Below are 27,211 nucleotides of genomic sequence, written 5' to 3'. Positions count from 1 at the left end.
ATGAGATTTACCAGAATGACTCCGGGGATGGATAGATTGGAGAGTTGTGTCTCACCTTGGATTCTTCTCCTTGGAAGTTGAGAGGAAACCTAATGGAGGTATTTAAGTTCATGGAAGATGTGGATGGAGTCGATAGAGAGGGGTGAAGCGTAAAATTAAACGAAGGTGAAGGGCAAACGAACCTGAAGGAGCCAAGAGGAAATATTTCATCTCACGTCGAGAGGTTGGGGTGTAAAATGCCCACAGGAGACTGACTCACTGTGGCATTCAAACTCCAGCTGGCAGTATCTACATTGTCATGATGAACAGGACTAGTTGGAACACATGGGTGGCAGGGTGGCGCAGCGGTAGATTTGCTGCCTCACAGCGCCTGAGACCCAGGTTCGATCCTGACTACGGGTGCTGTCTGTACGGAGTTTGCACGTTCTCACCGGGAGCTCTGGTTTACTCCCACACTCCAAAGACGTGCAGGTTTGTAGGTTAATTGGCTTCTGTAAATTGTAAATTGTCCCTAGTGTGTGGGATAATGCTGGTGTACGGGTGATTGCTGGTCGGTGCGGACTCGGTGGGGCCGAAGGGCCTGTTTCTGCGCTGGATCTCTAAAGTCTGAAGCATCAGTGTGGACTCGATGGGCTGAATGGCCTCCTTCTCTGCGGCAACCAAGCTGTGGTTAACTCAAGATGGACTCAGTTCTCGGGCCGTTGTCTAACTGGGAGTGGACGTAAAGGGCAGAGGTGATGGATGCCATGTCAGGGGTGCGGGAGGGGGAGTGGTGTGGGTGGCGGAGGGGGTCAGCTGGTGACTGTGGTCAACTTGCACCCAAGGTGGTCACTGTGAGACTCGGGTCAGGGTGGCTGATGGCACGATGGAAGGTTTGCCAGATCTGCAAGGCCAGCACAAGGCCAAGCAAGACCAGAACTTTACTTCCGTAGTGAAAGTGTTGAAAAGCAAATTCTGATCAACACAGAACGGTACCTGTCGATGCCAACACACCCGACAGGTTAAACGTCATCATTTAGTTTTCTAACCAGGCGACAAGCGGAGGATCCCTCTCCCCCCACAGAGGGAGAGGCGAGGGAGGGGGGAGCAGAGAGTCCAGAGTGTTTTATTGTCATACCTCCCGAGGCGGAACTGAAATTCTTACTTGCAGCAGCATAACACATACGTAAACACAGTACTCTGTAAAACCAATATTGAAACAAGCAATGTATATATAATACAAGCAAACAAATACAGAACAATAATAGTGCAAAGTCAAAAAAAATCTCCCTAAGTCGATGGAGTTCAGAGCTTATCTGAGGTTGAATGTTTAATAGCCTGATGGCTGCAGGGAAGAAGCTGTTCCTGAACCTGGATGTTACAGTACCTACTTCCCGATGGCAGTGGTGAGATGAGAACGTGGCCAGGGTGGTGTGGGTCTCTGAGGCAGCGACTCCTGTAGATCCCTTCGATGGTGGGGAGGTCAGAACCGGTGATGGACCGGGCAGTGTCCACCACTTTTTGCAATCTTCTTCTTTCCTGGGCATTGGAGCGGGCTGTGATGCAACCGGGTCAGTTCAGTGTAGTTTATTGTCACGTGTACCGAGGTACAGTGAAAAGCTTATGTTGCGTGCTAACCAGTCAGCGGAAAGATTACAATTGATCCATTTTACAGTGTACTGATACATGAAAATGGAATAACGTTTAGTGCAAGGTAAAGCCAGCAAAGTCCAATCAAGGATAGTCTGAGGGTCACCAAAGAGGTGGATGATAGTTCAGTACTGCTCTCTGGTTGTGGTTAATAATTTAGATGATGGGATTACAAGTAACATTAGCAAATTTGCAGATGACACAAAGCTGGGTGGCAGTGTGAACTATGAGGAGGATGCTAGGAGGTTGCAGGGTGACTTGGGCAGGTTGAGTGAGTGGGCAGATGCATGACAGATGCAGTATAATGTAGATAAATGTGAGGTTATCCACTTTGGCGGCAAGAACAAGGAGGCAGATTATTATCTCACTGGTATCAGATTAGGAAAAAGGGAAGGGCAACAAGACCTGGGTGTCCTTGTACACCAGTCACTGAAAGTAAACATGCAGGTACAGCAGGCAGTGAAGAAAGCTAATGGCATGTTGGCCTTCATAACAAGGGGATTTGAGTATAGGAGCAAGGAGGTCCTTCTGCATTTGTACAGGGCCCTGGTGAGACCACATCTGGAGTATTGTGTGCTGTTTTGGTCTCCCAATTTGAGGAAGGACATTCTTGCTATTGAGGTAGTGCAGCGTAGGTTCATGAGGTTAATCCCTGGGATGGCGGGACTGTCATATGAGGAAAGATTGGAAAGAGTGGGCTTGTATTCACGGGAATTTAGAAGGATGACAGGGTATCTTATAGAAACGTATAAAATTATAAAAGGATGGGACACGCTAGATGTTGGGGGAGTCCAGAACCAGGGGCCACAGTCTAAGAATAAAGGGGAGGCCATTTAAAACTGAGATGAGGAAAAACTTTTTCACCCAGAGAGCTGTGAATCTGTGGAATTCTCTGCCACAGAAGGCAATGGAGGCCAATTCACTGGATGAATTAAATAAAAGAGTTAGATAGAGCTCAAGGGGCTAGCGGAATCAAGGGATATGGGGAGAAGGCAGGCACGGGTTACTGATTGTGGACAATCAGCCATGATCACAGTGAATGGCGATGCTGGCTCGAAGGGCCTAATGGCCTCCTCCTGCACCTATGTTCTATGTTTCTATGAAACAGGCCATTGTTAGATGTTTGTTGGGTGAAAACGAGAAGTTGGTGCGACTTGGGTGGGGGAGGGATCAATATTGACGTGATGTTTAAGAGAGCATTCATTGTGATGAAGGGCAGGGTTGGGTACATTCCGGGCAGCGTCTGTGTAAACATAATGTGTAAGGGCAGCGTAGAGATTTGTTTAACCTCTCCATCTTACCACAATAGTTTCTCCGGTGTACATTGAGCGAGTCAAGACGGAGAAAACCGATGGTGACACGAAGCGAGGTGTTGGTTTTAGCGGTGGGTTACTATAGCAACCACAGCCCTAGCCCCTCTCCCCGCTCCCTCCTGCAGCCGTCCCCCTTGTCCGACCCTGCCGCAGCGGGTGGAGCTGCTGCCTCACCTCGCCAGACAGCCGGCTTCCACCCCGACCGCGGGTGCTGCCTGTCTGTGTGGAGTTCTCCCCGTGACCCTGCTCCCGTTTCCTCACACATCCCAAAGACGTGCGGGTTTGTAGGTTCATCGGCCCTCGGTAAATCGCCCCTAGTGTGTAGGGATTGGATGAGAAAGTGGGATAGCATGGGTGGTCAGCACGGACTCGGCGGGCCACCCTTGGGTGCTATGTGAACGGCTACTCGGGTGCTGTTTGGTTCTCCAGGATGCTGTCTGTTCCCAACAACACTGGGTTCCTCAGCTGATGCCAGGCTCCCTTGGGTGCTGTCTGCCTCCCTTGGGTGCTGTCTGGCAGTTTCCCCAGGGTGCTGTCAGCCTCCGGCAATGCTGGATCCCTCAGTAGATGCCTGGCTCCCTTGGGTGCTAGCTGACTTTCCCGGGTGCTGACTGGCTCACTGGGTGCTATCTGTTTCCCCAGGGTGCTGTCAGTCCCCGACAATGCTGGATCCCTCAGTAGATGCCTGGCTCCCTTGGGTGCTGAATGACACCTTTGGGTGCTGTCTGGCTCCCCAGGGTGTTGTCTGCTTCCCCTTGGTTGTTGTCTGCCTCCCTCGGGTGTTGTTGAACTCCCTGGGGGGGGCGGTCTGGCTCCCCTTGGGTGCTGCCGTGCTCCCCAGGTTACTGACTGTCCCCACACCGTGTGTCTCGGGGGGGGGGGTAGACAGGGTGCCGGCCTGCCGTGGGTTTGGTGTAACCGGTGTTTTCCTGCCACAGATCCTGATACGCCTCCTGAGAGGGCGGAAGTGGTCCTTGAATCTCCGGGTAGGTAGTCCGGAGAAGCTGCCCGTGTCCAGATACCCTCGTTGATGCCCCCCGGTCCAGTCCCGAACTCCCGGCCTCACACCATCCCCCACACCTGCTCCTTCTCAGCCACGTCCAGACAGCTTCAGAGTTGGTCCTGACCCTTCAATGACCTCCAGGTGGGGGGGGGGGGGGGGGGGGGGGGGGGGGATGGGAGGGTATCATCGATGGTGTGGTGGTATCACCCACCATCAGCTCACCCAGCCACACACAACCTCAGTGATCATTGTGTTGCAGGCTTGCCAGCCTTATGTCCATGGAGAGTGACATCTGTACTCCACCCCCTCCCCATCATCAATGAACCCCCCCCCCATCATCATTGCCCCATTGCACCTTGGTCCACAGCAGTTGCCCCAGCGGTAGTGACTTGACCCAACGGCAAGTGCAGGGTCGGGGTGCAGGGTCGGGGTGCAGGGTCGGGGTGCAGGGTCGGGGTGCAGGGTCGGGGTGCAGGGTCGGGGTGCAGGGTCGGGGTGCAGGGTCAGGGCGCAGGGTCGGGGCGCAGGGTCGGGGCGCAGGGTCGGGGCGCAGGGTCGGGGGTCAGGGTCGGGGTGCAGGGTCGGGGTGCCGGGCAGGCGGCTGTTATATTGCGAGCCCGTCGCATGTCCCCAGTGACCACCCGCCGACCACTGTGGCCACAGCCCCACGGCCTCTCTTCCCATCACCCCCAACGCCCCGTGCGATACTGCAGAGACGGCTGGTATACACTGAGTCATGTTGATTAACTTGCTGTTTTCCTGCATAGGCACTGAGGCTGCTGACTCATCGTGTTCTGAGGGTAGGTCTCAATGAGCGGACTAAACGCGGTGATAACTTTAGTGTCCCACCCCAACTCCCCACACAAAATGCAGGCGTAACTGCGCGGGACAGGCAGTATCCCTGGAGAGAAGGAATGGGTGACGTTTCAGGTCAAGACCCTTCTTCAGATTGAATCGGTCTGAAGAAGGGTCTTGACCAGAAACGTCACCCATTCCTTCTCTCCAGAGATGCTGCCTGTCCCGTAGTTACTCCAGCATTTTGTGTCTATCTTCGATTTAAACCAGCATCTACAGTTCCTTCCTACAATCTACTCCCTGACTCCCAGCACTCATTTGCCATCCTTCCCAGTTTACAAGTCCATAGGTTCATGTGATAGGAGCTGAATTAGGCCATTCGACCCATCAAGTCTACTCCACTATTCAATTATGGCCGATCTATCCCTGTAACCCCTGCTATCCGCACTAATCACAAACCTATCTCTCTACCATAAACATTTCTATTGATTTGGCCTCCACAGTCTTCTCTAGCAATGAATTTCACATCCACCACCACTATTGACCTCCCCCCTCCCCACTTCCCCCTCCCCCACCCTCCCCTCTCCCCCCCACCCCTCCCCCTTCCCCACTCTCCCCTCCCCCTCCTCCCTCTTCCCTCTCCACCCTCCCCACTCCCCCCATCCTCTCCCCCCCACCCCTCCCCCCTCCCCACTCTCCTCTTCCCTCTCCCCCCCTCTCCCCTTCCCACTACCCCCCTCCCCCCATCCTCTCCCCCCCCTCTCCCCGCTCCCCCCACTCCCCTCTCCCCCCACTCCCCTCTCCCCTCTCCCCCCACTACTCACTCCCACTCCCCTCTCCCCCCACTCCCCTCTCCCCTCTCCCCCCACTCCCCTCTCCCCTCTCCCCCCACTACTCACTCCCACTCCCCTCTCCCCCCACTCCCCTCTCTCCCCTCTCCCCCCACTCCCCTCTCCCCACTCTCCCCTCCCACTCTCTCCTATAATTGACCCATTGGACCTTGGCGAAATAGGAGACATTTCTCCTCATTATTCCCATGCCTGAAGGTCTTTCCCACTATAACCCACCCCTGGGATCCTCTGAGACCACGTGTGGAGCAGAGACTGAACAAAACATGCTCAGTGACACCGCCACACGTGTGCTCCCTCATGTCGGAGCTTTTGAGCCTGATTTACGAGGCTGCAGAAACGGGAAGAGATAAATGTCTGTAAAGGGACTGCTGTAGTGAGGTATTGTGTGTAATCTCTGACTTTCATACGCTAGGCACCAGTTCGTCTGACTCTGTGTGTCGGCTTTATTCATCTGAGAGTGGTCTCGTTTCTGCTCCTGGTAGGTGCTCTAGCTAGTCAGTGCAGTGGAGTTTAGTTACAGTCCAGTTATATTGTGGATCGGTGCAAAGTGCTGGAGTTACTCAGCCAGCATCTGTGGTGACGTTTCGGGTCAGGACACTTCTTCAGGCTGATGGTAGATGAGTCGGAGGGGGTGGGGGGGGGGGGGGGGGGGAGGAGTCTGGAAGCAAGAGAAAAACAAGTCCAAATCCAGCCTCCCCCCACACTACAATCAGTCCTGCTCCAAAACGTCACCACAGATGCTGCCTGACCCGCTGAGTTACTCCAGTGTTATCTTTAGTATAAACCAGTTATATCATGCCACAGTCTCATCTATACTTTGGTCTGATCTCTACACAAGGGCTGACTCGAGGTAAAACACCACAAAGTGCTGGAGGAACTCAGCGGGTCAGGCAACATCTGTGGAGGGAATGGACAGGCGATGTTTCAGGCTGGGACCCTTCTTCAGTTGGGGGCAGCCTCAACACACAGTGGGGGGGAGATAGCTGGAAAAGGTAGATGGGGACAGGACCTCCAGCACTTGTGATTTACTCAGGTTTCCAGCATCTGCCCTTCCTTGTTTATACAACGTTTCGTTACGTGTACTGAGGTGCAGCGAAAAGCGTTTGTTTGCATGCTATAGAGTCAAAGGAAGGCTGTACATGAACAAAATCAAGCTGTTCACAGTGGACAGATAAAGGTTAAATGTTACAACTTTCAGTGTGATATGTAATATTGAAACCTTGTGTCTCCATTCTGGCTTGGAGCTGTTTCTAATGTGAACACCATCCACACTTTTCCACACTTGCCACACTTATCCTTGGAGGTGTGACTGGTAACCGGGTATGTGGTGGCACGGTGGCGCAGCGGTAGAGTTGCTACCTCACAGCGCCAGACACCTGGGTTTGATCCCGGTTACGTGTGCTGTCTGTACGGAGTTTGTACCTTCTCCCCGTGACCTGCGTGGGTTTTCTCCAGGTGCTCCGGTTTCCTCCCACACTCCAAAGACGTGGGGGTTTGTAGGTTAATTGGCTTTGGTATAATTGTAAATTGTCCTCAGTGTGCAGGATAGCATTTGTGTACGGGATGATCGCTGGTCGGCGCGGATTCGGTGGGCCGTAGGGCCTGTTTCCGCGCTGTATCTCTAAAGACTGAAGTCCAAAGAATGAACTCCTGGCCCAGCCACAGAGCCCTTTTCCGATCATCTCCAACGTTCCAACAAGTGAATTACCCGCAGCAGGGTCCAGGAGCTGTGAGTCCTGATGTAAGATCTCAACCCAAAGTGTGGGCTTCCACCTACTGCCTCCACAGATGTTGCTCGACTCCTTGTCCCTCCCTCCAACACTCTCTATGCCTGCTCCAGCATCTGCTGCCTCCTGTCTCCCCAGGGTTTAATCTTGAACACCCGTGGCCCACAGATAGGGTCGCCAACTTTCTCACACTCCCAAATAAGAGACAAAAGGTCATAAGGGACAAATTCCCCACGGCAATTCGTTGACCGACTCGGCCGTGGCTGGGTGAATGATGAGTTGGCCCAGGTGCTGGACTGCACACGAAGCCCAGCTGAGGAGTTCGGGCCCAGGCCGCGCGACGTCGTGCGCAAAGTCCGGCACCCCATCCAACTCATCAACCGATCATCGGCCCATGAGGAGGAGGGGTGGTGGTGGGGTCGGCGGTAAGCGAAGTTCCGAAGGTCGGACAGCTGGCCGGGCTGCCGACCGACCGACGGGGCCACGGGCGATCGGCAGTGCTGCTGCTGCTGCTGCTGCTGCACTCCATGGGCTGCACTACGTCGGGACGGGTGAGGCGGGGTCCAACCCGACAGTCCCCTCGACCCGAGTAGTAACAGTCAAATACTGGACAAGAGCGGTCCCGTACGGGACAAACCAATTTAGCCCAAGATACGGGATGTCCCGTCTAATATGGGACAGTTGGCAACCCTACGCACAGGGCAATCCTTGAAGCCCTACGACACTCCTTCTGTAGGCCTGGGCTGGAGGAGGCCGTATACTGTCTATAGGTTGCAGCTGCCTGCTTCCATGCTGAAGCTTGCAAACAATCTTGCAACTCGGGGTCCTCCGGTCAATGAATTGATCGGAAAGAAATAGTGGACTCGAGCGGTAGAGAGTGTTGGATCTGGAGTGGATTTGTGTCAATATGCACGGATTCACCATATCTGTGCAATAGAATTTTTAATTATTATATAGATACTGTAAGTTAGTAGATTTCAGTGGAAAGAATGAAGAGGTCTCTTACTCTCTGGGAATTGGCGGCGGAGCAAGATGAGAGAGGGATACTGATTCACAGTAGATTGACATAACACAGGGTTTTAGATATCATATGAAAGCAGGCTGTTACTAATGCAACCATTAAAGGCTGTGCAAATGTAGACAAAAAAGCTGGAGAAACTCAGCGGGTGAGGCAGCATCTATGGAGCGAAGAAATAGGCAACGTTTCGGGTCGAGACCCTTCTTCAGACTGATGTCATGGGAAGGGGGGGGGTGGCGTATAATACAACATAATTAAATGTGACATCTCCAAGTCCAAGTGATGAAAGAATGGATCGACTGGGCTTGTATTCACTGGAATTTAGAAGGATGAGAGGGAAATCTTATAGAAACATATAAAATTCTTAAAGGATTGGACAGGCTAGGTGCAGGAAACATGTTCCCGATTTTGGGGGAGTCCAGAACCAGGGGTCACAGTTTAAGAATAAGGGGTAAGCAATTTAGGACTGAGATGAGGAAAAATTTCTTCACGCAGAGAGTTGTGAATTTGTGGAATTCTCTGCCACATTTATGCTTGGTAATAATGTAAATTGTCCCTAGTGTGTGTCGGATAGTGTTAGTGTGCGGGGATCGCTGGTCGTCCCGGACTCAGTGGCACGAAGTTCCTTTTTCTGCGCTGCATCTCGAAACTAAAGTAAACTAATCTAAACTGAGTGGCTTAGATAAATCACTTTGATGCATTTAATGAATGCAAGACAATTATTGGAATGAAATTTTGAAAATGGGGAAAGGCTTTGTGAAGATCAGAGGTATACAGGACATGTGGATTCTAACAGTGAAGATTGAAGGCCGTCTGTGCCGAGTCGGGCTCCTGAAGTCAGGTCAAGCGAGGGATCTGATCTGAGGATCTACATGTTCAAGGACTAAAGCCACTGGCAGGTTTTTTGCCAGGAGCTGAATGATATGACTAGTTAGCTGAAATAATGGGTTGCAGTAACTGAGGTGAAATTGTTAACCTTTTACTTTAAACCACCATAGGCACGACAGCCGGTGAGATCAGCAAGTCTGAAGAAACCGTTGAATGTGAGGGTAGGTTCCTAGCGTAGCCAGCACAGTGAGTCATCAACAGTCTTCGACGATTCTACCCCTCACTCACTTCCCCGCCCTTGAGAAAATTCAACCACTTCCTGGGCATGGTTGGTGCTCATAACTGAGAGGGGCAGAATGAGGCCATTCGGCCCATCAAGCCTACTCCGTCATTCAATCGTGGCTGATCTATCTCTCCCTCCTCACCCCATTCTCCTGCCTTCTCCCCATAACCTCTTGACACCCGTACTAATCTAGAATCTATTGATCTCCGCCTTAAAGATATCCATTGACTTGACCTCTAAAGCCTTCCCCCCCATCCCACTCACTATAGGAATGTCCTGCAAGGAAACGGTGGCACAATGGTAGAGTTGCTGCCTCACAGCACCAGAGACCCGGGTTTGATCCTGACTACGGGTGCTGTCTGTGCGGAGTTTGCACGTTCCACCCCGTGACCTGTGTGGGCTTTCTCCAGCTGCCCCGGTTTCCTTCCGCACTCCAAATACATGCGGGTTTGTAGGTTAATTGGCATTGTAAAAATTGTAAATTGTCCCTAGCATGTAGGATAGTGTTAGGGTGAGGGGATCGCTGGTCGGTGCGGACTCGGTGGGCTGGAGGTCCTGTTTCCGCGCTGTATCTCTAAACGAAACTAAGACATAAGTGCGGGAAGAGGGTGGTGGTGGTGGGGGGGAGAGAGGTGGAATCGCAACAGCCCGGTCCCAAGGAAGATGAATCAGAGGGTCAGTGGTCCATGGCTTCACGTACAGGTGGGCTGCTGGTTGTTCAGCTCAGCAGGATTGTGTCTGATCTTCCACTTAGATTCGCTAACCTCCACCTCGTCTGATTCTGTGTGTCTGCTTCCATCTCCTTCAAGTGGACATCCCTCTGGAGCTCCTTCTGGTAGGTTCTCCTGCTGTTCGACTGCTCCATCATGGCCTTGCTATTGTTAAACACAGCTTGTACATGTTACCTGACCCTGAGCCTGAACTTGACCCTGACTCCGACCTTGACTCTGACCTTGACCCCGACCCTGACTCTGGCTCTGACCTTGACCCCGACCCTGATTCTGACCTTGACCCTGACCTTGACCCTCACCCGTGTTGCCTTTGTTAGTTCATAAGTTATTGAAGCAGAATTAGGCCATTCGGCCCATCAAGTCTGCTCCGCCATTCAGTCATGACTGATCTATCTCTCCCTCTCAACCCCATTCTCCTGCCTTCTCCCCTGACACCCGCATTGATCAAGAATGGGTCAATCTCCGCCTTAAAAATATCCATAGACTTGGCCTCCACACCCTTCTGTGGCAATTAATTCCGCAGATTCACCACCCTCTGGCTAAAGAGATTCCCCCTCGCCCCCAGTACTCGTGTCAACAGCAGTAATCCCACCTACTCTCAGCGCGGTGAAACCGCGAGCTCCTCCACTGGCCAGGTTGCCAAGGTCACAGGATGTTCCATTTCAACATGCAACCACAAACTTGCTCAAGTTGCCCAAAATATTCATGGAAATGCCTGTCATTATTCTCCGTAATTGGTATCAGCTGTAAGCGGTGAGATTAATCTCTGACATCTGAACAATTCAGTCTGACCCAGGAAGTCTCCACCTTATCCATGCTCCTCATCATTCTCTATCCCTCTGTAAGGTTAACCCCGCAAATCCTACGCTCCAGGGATAAACGTCCCAGCCTGGCCACGTCTTTGTAGCTCATAACTATTTATGTATCTGTCTGTGTCTTTCTGTCTGTCTGTCTGTCTGTCTGTCTGTCTGTCTGTCTGTCTGTGTCTTTCTGTCTGTCTGTGTCTTTCTGTCTGTCTGTGTCTTTCTGTCTGTCTGTCTGTCTGTCTGTCTGTCTGTCTGTCTGTCTGTCTGTCTGTCTGTGTCTTTCTGTCTGTCTGTGTCTTTCTGTCTGTCTGTCTGTCTGTGTCTGTCTGTCTGTCTGTCTGTCTGTCTGTCTGTCTGTCTGTCTCTCTATCTATCTCGCAATCTATCTATCTATCTATCTATCTATCTATCTATCTATCTTATCTGTTTTATCTATCTATCTATCTATCTATCTATCTAGCTATCTATCTAGCTATCTATCTAGCTATCTAGCTATCTATCTAGCTATCTATCTAGCTATCTATCTAGCTATCTATCTAGCTATCTATCTCAATCAATGATCCAAAGGGGTAACTGACTGTCTCTCGTTCTACAACCAAACATCATAGATGATATCAAAGATCAGGTGATGCAAGTTCGCTGCATGTCTATCCCAGTGTGGATTGGAGAAGCAGGTTCACACTAAGGTGGCCAACTTCAGCACGACTTTCAATTAGCTTGTCCTCACTCGCCTCAGTTATCCTGTATTTGCTTCTTATAAATGGACCCTGGGATTCCCAGACCCTCCCATGCCATGGGCGTTGGTGTCTTGTAGACATTTCCGCCCCAGATTATCATCTGTAACTAGGGGCGGCACAGTGGTGGCGCAGCGGGTAGAGCTGCTGCCTCACAGCGCCAGAGACCCGGGTTCGATCCTGACGTCTGGTGCTGTCTGTGTGGAGTTTGTATGTTCTCTCCGTGACCGTGTGGGTTTTCTCCGGGCGCTTCGGTTTCCTCCAATACTCCAAAGATTGGCTTCAGTAAATTGTAAATTGTCCCTAGAGTGTGTCGGATAGCGCTGGTGTACGAGGCGATCGCTGGTCGGCGTGGATTCAGTGTTTCCGCGCTGTATCCTGGAAGTATAAAGTTTAACTCGAGGCTGAGAGGAGCTGAGAGAATGTGTCACCAAAGTGTCAGTCGCGCTGGATAGCTCCGTCTTTGAGGCAACGAGATTTATTCTGACTGACATCCTTATTCTCCAGTTCCATCTTCCTGCCTTTCCTTCCTGAAATATGTACAGGTTTTACAGAAAAATAAGTGGCAGAAAATGTGAACTAAGATGTGTGGATGCCATCAAATTGTAACTATGGAGCCGCAGGTAAAGGTAATGCCACTGGCTCAATGCTCTATGTAGCATCTTCCTAGAAAAGATCTCAAAAACAGTAATGGAACTGTAATGGAATCCCTCGCCCATGTGAGGGTGAGGAGTTCTCCCACTACAATAACACAAAGAGCTGGAGGAACTCAGCAGGTCAGGCAGCATCTGTGGATGGAATGGACTGACGATGTTTTAGGTCAGGACCCTTCTTTCAAGAAGTCTGAAGAAGGGGTCCGAATGTGAAATGTCATCTGACCATTCCCTCCACAGATGATGCCTGATCCATTGAGTTCCTCCAGCATTTGAGCATTTTCCCCCCAAATTACAGCACTTGCCGTCTCTGGCGTCTCTACGACAGTGGCTTAAGACCGTTACGAAGGGTGTGGGAGGCGATTGTACTGAGCTATTAACCCTCTCGTGTGGCACGAGCTGGGTTGGAGTTAGTTAATTAATTGGTTAGTTAGTTAGTTATTTAATTAGCTAGTTAGTTTAGTCAGGTGTACCGAGGTACAGTGAAAAGCAACCTTGCAGATTCAAGTTCAAGGTTTCATTTCTCTTGAGAACAAGGAGGTGAAGGGGTTAACAGGACAGCCCGTGACCATTGTGTAACGCACTGTTTATCCACTTCACCCTCCAGAACAGGACGTGCATCATGCACCCCGCAACAGCCGAGCAGACGGGGAAGGGAGTCACAATCAGGGTAGGTTTGTTGATTCCTCGTGTTGGCAATCCTTTGAGATCCCGGACGAGCCCCCAAATGTTGATTCCAGTTCTTCTACCCTCCCTAGTCTGGGTCAGTAAAACACTGAATCGAACACTGGAGTCCAAACCCTTCTTTATTAGTATTCACCGCGGGGCCGGTTTAGGATCCACTAACTCGAGCCCTCAGCAGCTTCGTGCAAACAGAATAGAAGGAAAGACAACTGACCCACCCCAACGGAACGATCATCCTTTTATACCCCTATACAGTGGCTGGAAACTAACGGCACGAAGGTACAGGGGGAGGCAACCCTGACAAACCAATCACAAATACTGGCGGGAAGATACAATGGGAGGCAACTCCTTTACCCAATCACTGATTCAGTGCTCAGAAACAAAGTAGAAACATCTTCAGAAGGCCAGACTCGGTGGGTCACATGGGCAGAAGCTACCTGAAACTCCCGCAGAGGTCCAGACTCGGTGGCAACAGGTAAGTCACGTGATTACCAAGAACTGGGCCTCCACCCTACGATGTCACCACCAGTGAAGCCTAATCTTTCACAGACACTCTCCATTACCCAAAGCAGCCCAACCCCTGCATATTCACAGCTTCACAAGCCGCAGCCCCTTGCGTTTGTTTCATCACCTTCCACCAGTGTAGAAACATAGACAATAGGTGCAGGAGTCGGCCACTCGGCCCTTCGAGCCAGCACCGCCATTCAATATGATCATAGCTGATCATCCAAAATGAGTACCCTGTTCCTGCTTTCTCCCCATATCCCTTGATTCTGTTAGCCCAAAGAGCTGCATAATCCTCCATAATTCTTAAATTGTGACCCCTGGTTTGGGACTCCCCCAACACGGGGAACATTTTTCCTGCATCCAGCCCGTCCAATCCCTTATGAATGTTATATCTTTCTATAAGATCCCGTCTTATAGTGCAATCCGTGACTCTTCCACACCAGGCATCACCCCTTCTGAAACCCCTGCTGCGACCCCAAAGACGGAGGTACTCGCCAATGACACAGGTAACCAGCGAGGTGTGAAGGTGCTTCCCTGTGGCACGTGTGGAGCAGGAGCGGGTGTGGCACGAGGCAGTGTTGGAGTTAGTCCCACTTTCACGACATAATTCACGACCTCTGGCGAGTTTGCCCTTGACTCATACTCGCAGCATGGTCGTCACGAGGTCGTAGGTAGGTCGTAGCAGGCCATAATGCTAGTCGTAGGTACTCGTGGCATCAAGTAGGTCGGGGCGGTTTTTCTACCATAATGAAAAATGTCCACGAGTAAAAAAGGTTGTGAATTAGGTCGTGAAAGTGGGACAGGCCCTTTAGTTGGTTAGTTAGTTCTTTGGGGTTAGGGTTAGGGTTAAATAGCCTCTAATAAAATCTGACCATGTGCACTTTAACCACATGTGATTTTTTTTTCTATTACAAATCTCAAATTGTGGTGTACAGAGGCAAATAAATAAATGATGGGTCTTTGGCCCCCATCATTATGGAGGGCACTGTATCTCAGCCCCATCCACTCCACACACAACCCCACACAGGTGCATTTATTGTCAGGTATACTGAGGTACAGTGAAAAGCAACCTTGTAGATTCTCAGTAAACATCTGGCTCTTGAGAACAAGGAGGTGAAGGGGTTAACAGGACAGCCAGTGAAACTTTGTGTAACGTGCTGTTTATCCACTTCAACCTCCAGAAAGCGACATTCACCTTTTACCTAACACACCCCGTGGCAGCCGAGCAGACGGGAATTGGGGTACGAATCCGGGTAGGTTCACAGTGGCAGTGCCCACCATGAGAGTGTCTCACACCAGTAGCCAGTGAATGTCTTACACCAGTGATGAGTATGTACGTTAGTGTCTTACACCAGTAGGTTGAACCAGATCCATATTCAATCGCATCCCTCTCTGCATTTGGCCTGTGCCTGCAATTGGGATGGCACAGTGGTACAGCGGGCAGGTGCGTGTGTGGGGCAGGTGTGTGTGTGGGACAGGTGCGTGTGTGGGGCAGGTGCGTGCGTGGGGCAGGTGCGTGTGGGGCAGGTGCGTGCGTGGGGCAGGTGTGTGTGTGGGGCAGGTGCGTGTGGGGCAGGTGCGTGTGTGGGGCAGGTGCGTGTGTGGGGCAGGTGCGTGTGTGGGGCAGGTGTGTGTTTGGGGCAGGTGAGTGTGTGTGGGGCAGGTGCGTGTGTGGGGCAGGTGCGTGTGTGGGGCAGGTGCGTGTGTGGGGCAGGTGTGTGTGTGGGGCAGGTGTGTGTGGGGCAGGTGCGTGTGTGGGGCAGGTGTGTGTTTGGGGCAGGTGTGTGTGTGTGTGGGGCAGGTGTGTGTGTGGGGCAGGTGCGTGTGTGGGACAGGTGCGTGTGTGGGGCAGGTGCGTGTGGGGCAGGTGTGTGTGGGGCAGGTGCGTGTGTGGGGCAGGTGCGTGTGTGGGGCAGGTGCGTGTGTGGGGCGTGTGTGGGGCAGGTGCGTGTGTGGGGCAGGTGCGTGTGTGGGGCAGGTGCGTGTGTGGGGCAGGTGCGTGTGTGGGGCAAGTGCGTGTGGGGTAGATGTGTGTGTGGGGCGTGTGTGGGGCAGGTGCGTGTGTGGGACAGGTGTGTGTGTGGGGCAGGTGCGTGTGTGGGGCAGGTGCGTGTGTGGGGCAGGTGCGTGTGTGGGGCAAGTGCGTGTGGGGTAGATGTGTGTGTGGGGCGTGTGTGGGGCAGGTGAGTGTGTGGGGCAGGTGCGTGTGTGGGGCAGGTGCGTGTGTGGGGCAGGTGCGTGTGTGGGGCAGGTGCGTGTGTGGGGCAGGTGCGTGTGTGGGGCAGGTGTGTGTGTGTGGGGCAGGTGCGTGAGTGGGGCAGGTGCGTGAATGGGGAGCGAGCCCTCCCACTACAGTGCTCCGTTTGGAGCCAGTGTCCAAGTACCAGCACTGCGACTGGACTTTGTAATCCATCCAATGAAATCTTTGGATCATTGCCCCTCCACCACCCTGATATCAGCCTCCCTCTCCACCCACTTCCCTCGACACCATCCGTCTACCTGCACCTACCCCTGACCCATGAAGCATCACCCATTCCTTCTCTCCAGAGATGCTGCCTGTCTCGCTGAGTTACTGCAGCTTTTTGTGTCTATCTTGGGGAGGGGGGGAGAGGATCTGTTCAAAGTGGCCCGTGTAATACGGGAATACCTTCCCACAGTGGGAGTGGGGGGGGGGGGTGGAGCTCACACACAATCCTGGGTCTGGCATCCTCTGGGGGTGAGCGAGTGGCTTTGTTCGCTGGCCCAGGTGCGTGGTGTCAGCACAGCGCCCCAGTCTCAGTGGGAGGCAGCAGCTCCTTGCGTTTGTTTCATCGCCTTCCACCAGTGTAGAAACATAGAAAATGGGTGCAGGAGTCGGCCATTCGGCCCTTCGAGACAGCACCGCCATTCAATATGATCATGGCTGATCATCCACAATCAGTACCCCGTTCCTGCCTTCTCCCCATATCCCTTGATTCCTTTAGCCCAAACAGCTAAATCTAACTCTCTCTTGAAAACATCCAGTGAATTGGCCTCCACAGCCTTATGTGGCAGAGAATTCTACAGATTCACAATAGACAATAGACCATAGGTGCAGGAGTAGGCCATTTGGCCCTTCGATCCAGCACCACCATTCAATGTGATCATGGCTGATCATCCCCTATTAGTACCCCGTTCCTGCCTTCTCCCCATATCCCGTGACTGCTATTTTTAAGAGCCCTATCTAGCTCTCTCTTGAAAGCATCCAGAGAACCTGCCTCCACCGCCCTCTGAGGTTGAGAAATGCACATACTCACCACTCTCTGTGAGAAAAAGTGTTTCCTCGTCTCTGTTTTAAATGGCTTACCCCTTATTCTTAAACTGTGGCCCCTGGTTCTGGACTCCCCCAACATCGGGAACATGTTTCCTGCCTCTAGCGTGTCCAAACCCTTAACAATCTTATATGTTTCAAAAAGATCTCCTCTCATCCTTCTAAACTCCAGAGTGTACAAGCCCAGCCACTCCATTCTCTCAGCATATGACAGTCCCGCCATCCCGGGAATTAACCTTGTAAACCTACGCTGTACTCCCTCAATCCTTAAAAATAAATTGGATAGGTATATGGATGGGAAAGGAATGGAGGGTTATGGTCTGAGTGCAGGTAGATGGGACTAGGGGAGAATAAGTGTTCGGCACGGACTAGAAGGGCCGAGTTGGCCTGTTTCCGTGCTGTAATTGTTATATGGTTATATGGTTAATAGCAAGAATGTCCTTCCTCAAATTAGGGGACCAAAACTGCACACAATACTCCAGGTATGGTCTCACTAGGGCTCTGTACAACTGCAGAAGGAACTCTTTGCTCCTATACTCAATTCCTCTTGTTATAAAGGCGACCATGTCATTCGCTTTCTTCACTGCCTGCTGTACCTGCATGTTTACTTTCATAGACTGATGAATAAGGACCCCCAGATACCGTTGTACTTCCCCTTTTACCAACTTGACGGCATTTAGATAGTAATCTGCCTTCCTGTTTTTAATACCAAAGTGGATAACCTCACATTTATCCGCATTAAACTTCATCTGCCATGCAACTGCCCACTCCTCCAACCTGTCCAAGTCACCCTGCATTCTCATAGCATCCTCCTCACAGTTCACACTGCCACCAAGTTTTGTGTCATCTGCAAATTTGCTAATGTTACTTTGAATCCCTTCATCCAAATCATTGATGTATATTGTAAATAGCTGCGGTCCCAGCACCGAGCCTTGCGGTACCTCACTAGTCACTGCCTACCATTCTGAAAGGGACCCGTTAATCCCTACTCTTTGTTTCCTGTTTGCCAACCACTTCTCTATCCATGTCAGCACTCTACCCCAATACTATGTGCCCTAATTTTGCCCACTAATCTCCTGTGTGGGACCTTATCAAATGCTTTCTGAAAGTCCAGGTACACTACATCCACTGGCTCTCCCTTGTCCATTTTCCTCGTTACATCTTCAAAAAATTCCAGAAGATTAGTCAAGTATGATTTCCCCTTCGTAAATCCATGCTGACTCGAACCGATCCTGTTACTGCTATCCAAATGTGCGGCTATTTCATCTTTTATAATTGACTCCAGCATCTTCCCCACCACCGATGTCAGGCTAACTGGTCTATAATTCCCTGTTTTCTCTCTCCCGCCTTTCTTAAAAAGTGGGATAACATTAGCTACCCTCCAATCCACAGGAACTGATCCTGAGTCTATAGAACATTGGAAAATTATCACCAATGCATCCACGATTTCTAGAGCCACTTCCTTAAGTACCCTGGGATGCAAACCATCAGGCCCTGAGGATTTAGCAGCCTTCAGTCCCATCAGTCTATCTAACACCATTTCCTGCCTAATGTGGATTTCCTTCAGTTCCTCAGTCACCCCAGATCCTCTGGCCACTACTATATCAGGAAGATTGTTTGTGTCCTTAGTGAAGACAGATCCAAAGTACCTGTTCAACTCATCTGCCATTTCCTTGTTCCCCATAATAAATTCACCTTTTTCGGTCTTCAAGGGTCCAACTTTGGTCTTAACTACTTTTTTCCTCTTCACATATCTAAAGAAGCTTTTACTATCCTGCTTTATATTCTTGGCTAGTTTACCTTCGTACCTCATCTTTTCTCCCCGTATTGTCTTTTTAGTTGTCTTCTGTTGTTCTTCAAACATTACCCAATCCTCTTGCTTCCCAACTCTCTGGGGGAAAAGGTTTTTCCTCATCTCAGTCCTAAATGGCCAACCCCTTATTCTTAAAATGTGACCCCTGGTTCTGGAGCCCCTCAAATTCGGGAACATTTTTCCTGCATCCTTTAAGGATTGCCTGTCTAATCCTTTAAGAATTGTGTATGTCTCTGTAAGATTCCCTCTCATCCTTCTAAATTCCAGTGATTACAAGCCCAGTCGACCTATTCTTTCATCATACGTCAGTCCCGCCATCCCAGGAATTAACCTGGTGCACCTACGCTGCACTCCCTCAATAGCAATAATGTCCTTCCTCAAATTAGGAGACTAAAATTGCACACAATACTCCAGGTGTGGTCTCACCAGGGCCCGGTACAATGCATTTTTCCTGCATCTAGCCTGTCCAATCCCTTAAGAATGTTGTTATATGTTTCTATAAGATCCCGTCTTATAGTGTAATCCGTGACTCTTCCACGCCAGGCATCACTCCTTCTGAAACCCATGCGGCGATCCAAAAGTTGGAGGTATTCAGCGAGGACAAAGGTAACCAGTGAAGGTGCTTCCGTGAGGCACATGTGGAGCAGGAGCGGGTGAAGCACGGCCTGTGGGAACTGTGTAGGAAGGAACCGCAGATGCTGGTTTAAACCGAAGGTAGACACAAAAAGCTGGAGTAACTCAGCGGGTCAGGCAGCATCTCTGGAGGAAAGGAATAGGTGACAATTCAGGTGGAGTCTGAAGAAGGGTGTCGACCCGAAACATCGCCTATTCCTTTTCTCCAGAGATGCTGTCTGACCCGCTGAGTTACTCCAGCATTTTGTGTCTATCTTGTGGGAACCTTTAGTGGTGAGACTATCATCGTCTGAAGAGGAGGGAGAAACAGGGCTGGGGATGAAAGTGACTCCATTGGATAACCTTTGGATTTTTACATCAAACTTAAGTGACAGGAGCAGAATGAGGCCATTTGGCCCATCAAGTCTACTCCGCCGTTTAATCATGGCTGATCTATCTCTCCAGTTCCACCCCATGCTGCTGCCTTCTCCCCATAACCCCTGACACCCGCACTAATCAAGAATCTGTCGATCTCCTGTCTTAAAGAGCTGAATGGATCAACATATAGGAGAATCTTGGACTTACCTTAGAAAGGAGATGAGGAGGAATTTAACAGCCCCACAGCAGAAGCGTCCAGTGGCGGGGCAGTAAACTGGACGTATCCTGAGCTAATTCTGCTACCACCATCATCTATTGCAACAAGTGATGGCTCCCACTGATTGTCAGCAGAAGCTTGTGTCCTTTTCAGGACGGACAATGACAGCCAGGTCAACATTTGTAACTTGGAAGATGGACACGAAAGAAGGAAAAGGAAGAATCTAGCAAGAGGAATGTGGAATGTGGAATGTGGAGGCCAACTCATTGGGTATTTTTAAAGCAGAAATTGATGGGTTCTTGATTGGTAAGGGTGTCAAAGGTTATGGGGAGAAGGCAGGAGAATGGGGTTGAGTAGGAAGGATGACCGGGATGAGACTGGTCTTTGATGATGCTGCTGGCCTTGCCCAGGCAGCGTGAGGTGTAGATGGAGTCAACATCACTGATGTTTAGTGTTGCATGAATCTCATAAATAGTTGGTATAAATGTTCAACATAGCCCACGCAGGTCACGGGTGGGGCATACAAACTCCATACAGACAAGCTCCCGTAGTCAGGATGATGCGGTCTAATTTCACGTCACCGTGGGCAGCGTTAAAGTTGCTGAGTTACAGCGCCAGAGATCCGGGTTCGATCCTGACTACGGGTGCTGTCTGTATGGAGTTTGTGCGTTCTCCCCGTGACCATCTGAGTTTATAGCATTGCAGGATTCTGTGTCCCTGCATATTAACCGGCATCTGCAGTTCCTTGTTTCTATACTTTATATTTTGTATTATTTCATTCGCAGCACTAAAGATCTTTCAGCTAAAGCAGAAGTTATATTTTTGTTGTTTTGACGAGGTGCAGTTTTCTCCACACGGATGGTTCCTGAGGCAGGAGGCTGTGGGCTCCAATCCCACTCCTTGAGTACAAAGAGGGTGATTTTCCCCTTGTTGAAACGCCGTACTGTATTGCTGCAAACATCCCCCCAAAGAAGCACTGAAGAGATCACACAGGGTGGTGGGTGCAGGGAACGAGCTGCCAATAGACAATAGGTGCAGGAGTAGGCCATGAGCCAGCACCGCCATTCAATGTGATCATGGCTGATCATCCCCAATCATCCCCATCCCCGTTCCTGCCTTCTCCCCATATCCCCTGACTCCGCTATTTTTAAGAGCCCTATCTAGCTCTCTCTTGAAAGCATCCAGAGAACCTGCCTCCACCGCCCTCTGAGGCAGAGAATTCCACAGACTCACCACTCTCTGTGAGAGGAGGTGGTTGAGGCAAGTGACTATCCCAACGTTTAAGGTACAGGTTTAGAGGGATATGGACCAAATGCAGGCAGGTGGGACTGGTGTAGCTGAGACATGTTGGCCAGTGTGGGCAAGTTGGCCTGACGGGCCTGTTTCCACACTGTATCACTCTGTGACTATGACTCCAAATGGCGGCTGGCTGCACTCCATAGTCAGAGGTGATGAGGACAATTGAAGCCTCATCTGGAGGCGTTAGGACTGAGTCCCAACCACCAGATCAAGATGGCCGTGGTCTCAAAGGTGCACCTGTAGCATCAGCTCTGTTTGTGGGATCTTGCTGTGTGAAATTCAGCTACCAAGTTAGCATGGTAGACACAAAATGCTGGAGTAACTCAGCGGGTGAGGCAGCATCTATGGAGAGAAGGAATAGGTGACCTTTACTTCACCAATTCCTTCGCTCCAGAGATGCTGCCTCACCCGCTAAGTTACTCCAGCATTTTGTCTACCTTCGATTTTACCAGCTTCTGCAGTTCTTTCTTAATCTTTATCAAGTTAGCAGCTTGGCAAGTTAGGGGACACAGTGGTAGAGTTGCTGCCTTACAGCGCCAGAAATCTGGGTTCAATCCTGACCACGGCTGCTGTCTGTACGGCGTTTGCACGTTCTTCCTGTGACCGCGTGGGCGTTCTCCGGGTGCTCCGGTTTCCACCCACACCCCAAAGGCAATAAACAGTAGACAATAGGTGCAGGAGTAGGCCATTCGGCCCCTCGAGCCAGCACCACCATTCAATGTGATCATGGCTGATCATCTCCAACCAGTACCCCATTCCTGCCTTCTCCCCATATCCCCTGACTCCGCTATCTTTTAGAGCCCTATCTAGCTCTCTCTTAAAAATATCCAGAGAACCGGGCTCCACTGCCCTCTGAGGCAGAGAATTCCTCAGACTCACAACCCTCTGTGTGAAAATGACAGGTTTATAGATTCATTGGCTTCGGTAAAAAATGTAAATTCTCCCAGGTGTGTAGGATAGTGCAAGTGTCCAGGATTGCTGGTTGGCGCGGACGTGGTGGGCCGAAGGGCCTGTTTCCACGCTGCATCACTGAAACTAAACAAAGATGATCACCATTGACAGTGATTTACCGCGTGTGTAATGGGAATGAATGTTTCTGAACAGAATAAAGGCCGTCACGGGATGCGGGTCTCTGTCTTAGTGATGAAGCTGCAGATATATAATCTTGTATTTTCCTGCAATAGATGCCAGTTTAGCTGAGGAACAAACTGGGAAGAAGACTGTGAATGAAGGAAGCGTTTCTGAGGGTAGGTTGTGTAGGCAGTAATCAATGTGTACGCGCCCCAGTGTCGGGCCCTGGCAGGCAACAGGTACTCATGGCTTTACCTTACTAATTAATGAGAATGGAAAATAGGGGAAACACTCAGCCGGTTTGGCAGAACGTGTGGAAAGAGAACCAGAGGCAATATTTTGGGTTGTTGGAACAGGGAAGGGGGGGAAGGCGAGTATCAAGCGACAGGGCCTGGGAGGAGTTGAGGGTGAGGCCTGTTCACGAATCTGCATTCACAATGGTTTCCCTGTTAACCCTGGACATTTCTCTGGTTCTCTAATTTGTTGGCAACGTAGCAATTGTTAACGTGTACCGAGGTACAGTGAAAAGCTTTGTTTTTGCATTCTATCTGATCAGATCAGATAATACTATGCATAAATGCAATCGGGCTGAACTCAAGTACAACATGTAGAGCAGAGGGGGAGATACAGAGTGCAGAATAGTTCTCAGCATTGTAGCGCATCAGTTCCAGAGACAAAGTCCAATGTCCGCAATGGGGTAGAGGTGAATTGGACAGTACCCTAGCTTATTTTTTTAAATATACAAAGAGTTTTTAATCATATAAACACACAGAGTAGTAACAAAATCAAGACTGCCATTGGCGGTTTATGATCAGTTATTAGATTAAAATATTGTCAACTTTATCTCCAATACACTTGGCCCCCCCCCCCCCCACACTGACGGAAGGCCTCCAGAGTCCCCATGGACACCCCGTGCTCCCTTTCCAGGGACAGTACCCCAGCTTATGGAAGGACCGTTCAGAAGCCTGATAACAGAGGGGAGGAAGCTGTTCCTGAGTCTGGTGTGGCGCGCTTTCAAGCTCCTGTACCTTCTGCTGGAATGATCACGTGTCGAGTGACTTGGGGGCATTTTTCAGCAGTCGGGCAGGTAAACTGGACTCACGGATATCAGTAGAAAGGAAATCTCTGAGTTACCTGGGGCCAGCCTGTATAAGAGAGGCTGGGATATGGGGGTCAGCAGATGGTGTCTAAGAATATAGTAAATAATGAAATTTAATGTTGGTTGAATAGCGACATGGTGGCGTTGCGGTAGAGTTGCTGCCTTACAGCGCTTGTAGCGCCAGAGACCCGGGTTCAATCGCGACTACGGGTGATGCCTGTACGGAGTTTGTACGTTCTCCCCATGACCGCGTGGGTTTTCTCAGAGATCTTCGATTTTTTCCCACACTCCAAAGACGTACAGGTCTGCAGTTAAATGTAAAAAAAGTCCCTAGTGTGTGTAGGATAGTGTTAATATGCAGGGATCGCACGTCGGCACGGACCCGGTGGGCCGAAGGGCCTGTTTCCACGCTGTATAACTAAAACTGAAGAGAAATTTTAACTAGGCACATGGAACATTCTGATACCGTAGGTCGAATTCCCTAATTGTACAGGCATTGGCAACGTTATTCTGGGTGGCCAGAGGAACATAATCTGTGGGTTAAACAGCTGGATTATTTATCTATCTATCTATCTATCTGTCTACCTATCAATCTATCTATTTATTTCCAGGATCGAGGTTCCTGTGGTTGGGGCAGTACATATTGCCCATGGCTAATTGCTAAATGAACCGCTCTGAACTCTTTGAACCGCTGCTGCCCTGACGATCGAGCTGATGAGAGTTCCAGGAGGAGCAGCGGGTAGAGCCACTGCCTCACAGCGCCAGAGACCCAGGTTCAATCCTGACCTCGGGTGCTGTCTGTGTGGAGTTTACACGTTCTCCCTGAGACCGTGTGGGTTTCCTCCGGATGCTCCGGTTTCCTCCCACATCGCAAAGGTGTGTGGGTTTGTAGGTTAATTGTCCCCAGTGTGTAGAGAGTGGATGAGAAGGTGGAATAGCATGCAACTAATGTGAACGGTTGGGTGATGGATGGTTGGCGTGGACTCGATGGGCCGAAGGGCCTGTTTCCCTGCCGAATCTCCACAGACCCATAACGATGAAAGACCAGAATCTATTTCCAAGACAAGATGGTGTGTGACTTTGTAGGGGAACCAGCAGGTAATGGTGATCCAAGACATCCACTGCCCTTGTCCTACTTCATGTTGGATCTCATCAGTTTCTGGAGGTGCTGTTGAAGTTGTCTGGGTGAGTAATTGCAGTGCATTTAGTAGATTGTGGTGGAGGGAATGGATGGTTAAGGTGGTTGCCAGGGTGCTTTGTCCTCAATGACATCCAGTGTTGTCGGAGCTGTACATCTACACAAGTGGAGAGCATTTCAACACACATCTGACTTACTCACCACAGAATACATGGTCTCTAACCTGCTCCAGTCACCATGGTATTCATGTGGCTGGTCCAGGTAAGTTCATGGGACGACAGATGGCACAATGGGCTAAGTGTTCGGCTGGCGACCGGAAGGTAGCCGGTTCGAATCCCGCTTGGAGTGCATACTGTCGTTGTGTCCTTGGGCAAGACACTTCACCCACCTTTGCCTGTGTGTGAATGTGTGTGATTGGTGGTGGTCGGAGGGGCCGTAGGCGCAGAATGGCAGCCACGCTTCCGTCAGTCTGCCCCAGGGCAGCTGTGGCTACAGAAGTAGCTTACCACCACCGAGTGTGACTGAGGAGTGAATGAATAATGCGATGTAAAGCGCCTTGAGTATTAGTAAGGCGCTATATAAATCCCATCCATTATTATTATTAATGGAACTGCCAGGATTTGGTGATAGCTGTGCTACTGAATGACCAGGTGGGTGGGTTGGACATCTCCAGGTAGAGATGTCCATTGTTTAGCATGACAGGAATGTCACTCGCCACTTACTAGCTCATGCATGGATGTTGTCTGGGTCATGCCCAATGTAGGCATATACTGGTTCACTTGCTGTTATGAATGAAATGGAACACTGTGCGATTAGTTTAGTTTACTATTGTCACATGTACCAAGGTCCAGTGAGAAGCTTTTTGTTGCGTGCTATCCAATCACTAAAATGACAATGCGTGATTGCAATCAAGCCGTCCACAGTGTACAGATTCAGGATAAAGGGATTATTAGTGAATATCTTGACACTTTACTTTCACATGTCAGTGATACTCTATATTTTGCATATCCACGGTAACTCCATTCTGACCTTCTGATGGAAGGAAGGAGATTGATGAGTGACTGATCTGGCCGTGGGCAGGACACTACCATGAGGACCTCCTGCCTTAGTGAGGTTCTGGGCCGCGTTGGTTGTCTTCAACTACCACAACCATCCTCCTTCATCCACTGGGCCCATTGGCTCGAGTTCACCAGGTATTCCTGTAGCCACTGGACAAAACACTGCGTTGACATGAAAGCCCGGCACTTTTGGGACATTTGCAAAAGTCCCATCTATTCTTACAGCACATCATTAACAGTTTGTGGAGGGAATGGCCTGCTTTAGATGGGATCATATTTCAGGCATTTTCACCTCACTGTGTAGGAAGGAGCTATAAATGTGGGTTTAAACCAAAGATAGACACAACGCTAGAGTAACTCAGCGTCTCTGAAGAAAAAGGATGGGTGACGTTTCGGGTGTGGACCGTTCTTCATACCCAAAACGTCATCCATCCTTATTCTCCGGAGATGCTGCGTGACCTGCTGAGTTACTCCAGCACTTTGTGCCTATCTTTGGTATAAACCAGCATCTGCAGTTCTTTATTCTACAGATTGATAATGGATATCTGATGTAGCAGTGGTCAGTGGTGAAGAATTAGGGAGATTACTTGTAAAAATAATGTTTGAAACGAAATGGCGGCACGCTGGCGCAGCGGTAGAGCTGCTACTTCACAGCGCCAGAGACCCGGGTTCGATCCCGTCTACGGGTGCTGTCTGTATGGAGTTTGTACGTTCTACACGTGACTGCGTGGGTTTTCTCCGAGATCTTCGGTTTCATCCCACACTCCAAAGACGTACAGATTTGTAGGTTAATTGACTTGGTATAAGTGCAAATTCTCCCCTAGTGTGTGTAGGCTTGTGTTAATGTTCTGGGGTCACTGGTTGGTGCGGACTCGGTGAGCCGAAGTGCCTGTTTCCGCGCTGTACTGAATCGAGGGGGAAAAAAACCGAGGGAAGCAGTTGAATAAGTCTTCCTGTCATTACAGCCCCTGCAAACGTTTGGTTTTTTTTCTTCCAGAGACAAAGGTGCAAAACGATGATACAGATGCTGCAATGAAAAAGGCATCGCCAAAGGAAGAGACTGCAGCAGAAGTGGCGGGAAAAGACCAGGCGGAGGCTGAGGAAGCAGAGGCAGTGGAAGAGGCCGGGCAAGAAGAGGTAGTGGAGGAAGAGACGGAAAAAGCAGCAGAGGAAGAGGAGGAGGAGGAGGAAGCAGAAGATGCTGAGAAGGATGAAGATAAGGAAGAAGATGCTGAGGAAGATGCTGAAGATACTGAAGAAGAAGTGGGTCAAGGAGAGAGAACGGACGTCACTGAGGGGCTGAAGGAAGTGTTAAACGTCTAGAATAACCCTACCTCTAATCTGATAAAAGTCAACAAACCCAACCCCCATCAGCTCCATTTTGCTTTGATTTAATTATTCTCTTGTTAATTGCTCAAGTCTGGTCTAGTAAACAGAGAGTAGATTTTATGGATATAAATAAACTTGTTTCTTCTACTTAATTGCATTCCCATTGGGCTCTGATCAGACCACTGGTCAACTATTCATTGCTGCATCTCATTCAAATCACTGGAAAGGGCTGGGAGAAGGCCATTCGGTCTTCAAACCTGTACTACTATTCAACAAGGCCTCTGCTGACATCTAATCTTTGGAGCGCAGGAGGATGAGGGGCGATGTTATAGCGGTGTATAAAATC

General features: G+C 50.3%; 1 protein-coding gene across 1 annotated transcript in view; it reads left to right on the top strand.

Moving 5' to 3' along the window:
• odad4 (outer dynein arm docking complex subunit 4) overlaps nt 1-27,022 on the top strand; it is a 48,469-nt gene extending 21,447 nt beyond the window's left edge. The window contains exon 12 of the mRNA XM_033034987.1: nt 26,534-27,022. Within this exon, the coding sequence (XP_032890878.1) occupies nt 26,534-26,859 (326 nt within the window). The 3' untranslated portion in view covers nt 26,860-27,022. The remainder of the gene's footprint in view (nt 1-26,533) is intronic.
• Nucleotides 27,023-27,211: the final 189 nt, after the last annotated feature.

The sequence above is a fragment of the Amblyraja radiata genome, chromosome 16 (genome assembly GCF_010909765.2).
Source record: "Amblyraja radiata isolate CabotCenter1 chromosome 16, sAmbRad1.1.pri, whole genome shotgun sequence".
Classification (NCBI taxonomy): Eukaryota; Metazoa; Chordata; class Chondrichthyes; order Rajiformes; family Rajidae; genus Amblyraja; species Amblyraja radiata.
The sequence above is the reverse complement of the archived record's forward strand: the minus strand, read 5'-3'. Positions and strand labels throughout refer to the sequence as shown.